Here is a 905-nt window from a genome sequence, read left to right as displayed (position 1 = left end):
GTTGGCTGGTAACGCTGCCCGTGACAACAAGAAATCCAGAATCATTCCAAGACATTTACAGTTGGCTATCCGAAATGACGAGGAATTGAACAAGCTGTTGTCCGGAGTAACCATCGCTCAAGGTGGTGTCCTCCCCAACATCCAAGCCGTTCTCTTACCCAAGAAATCCGAGAAGGCTGCATCCAAATAAATCTAGCGATTTATTTAGAATACACAAAAAAACGGCCCTTTTCAGGGCCACCCAAAATCTCAAAAAAGAGGGAAAAAGTCTAAATCTTACATTTCAAAATAAAGGAATGTCCCCAATATCCCCTGTCTAATAATAACTCTCGTTATTCGTCCCTGATCAAAGCAGATCCACGGGTGAGGTGAAATAGACAAAAAATTCATTCCCCCCTATGCCGAGAGGCAAAACGGTTGAAAAGGGACACTTTTCGCTTGAAAATAGGATCGAACACTTTTTTTTTTACAAAATTCTTCGAAAAATGGTACATGGTACAAAATGACCAGAAAAAGGGGATCGAACGCTTTTTCGGCGATATGAAGGTAAATGAGTGATAGAAAACGGTCGAAAAAGAAGCATCCAACACTTTTTCGTTCAAAACGACGAAAAAGTAGAGTCGAAAGCTTTTTAGTTCAAAACGACATGAAAAAAGGAGTCGAAAGCTTTTTGGTACAAACTGACTAGAAAAAGAGGATCGAAAGTTAGCCAATGGCGTGACGTCGTTTTGGGCCAATCAGAGAGCCGCATTGAGTTAAAAGCAACCAATGGGCTTTGACGGCGCGTGAAGCANACTAAAGAAAGAGAGAGAGGGGAAATTTATGTGTGTGTTTGTTTGAGTGGTATTGGGTTCATTCTACTATTTGACTGTCGAGCTGAGCAGACGTATTAGAAGGTAAAAGAA

At 41.2% G+C, this 905-nt stretch overlaps 1 protein-coding gene across 1 annotated transcript; it reads left to right on the top strand.

The window, feature by feature from the left end:
• LOTGIDRAFT_146473 (hypothetical protein) lies at positions 1 to 190 on the top strand (the record flags this gene model as incomplete). The annotated part of the gene is made up of 1 exon (XM_009067487.1): positions 1 to 190. A coding segment is annotated over one exon (190 nt), but the record flags the coding sequence as incomplete, so codon positions are not given.
• Between the last annotated feature and the right edge of the window lie 715 nt (positions 191 to 905).

The sequence above is a fragment of the Lottia gigantea genome (assembly GCF_000327385.1).
Source record: "Lottia gigantea unplaced genomic scaffold LOTGIsca_829, whole genome shotgun sequence".
Classification (NCBI taxonomy): Eukaryota; Metazoa; Mollusca; class Gastropoda; family Lottiidae; genus Lottia; species Lottia gigantea.
Note: the sequence above shows the minus strand (reverse complement) of the source record. Positions and strands in the feature narration are given on the sequence as shown.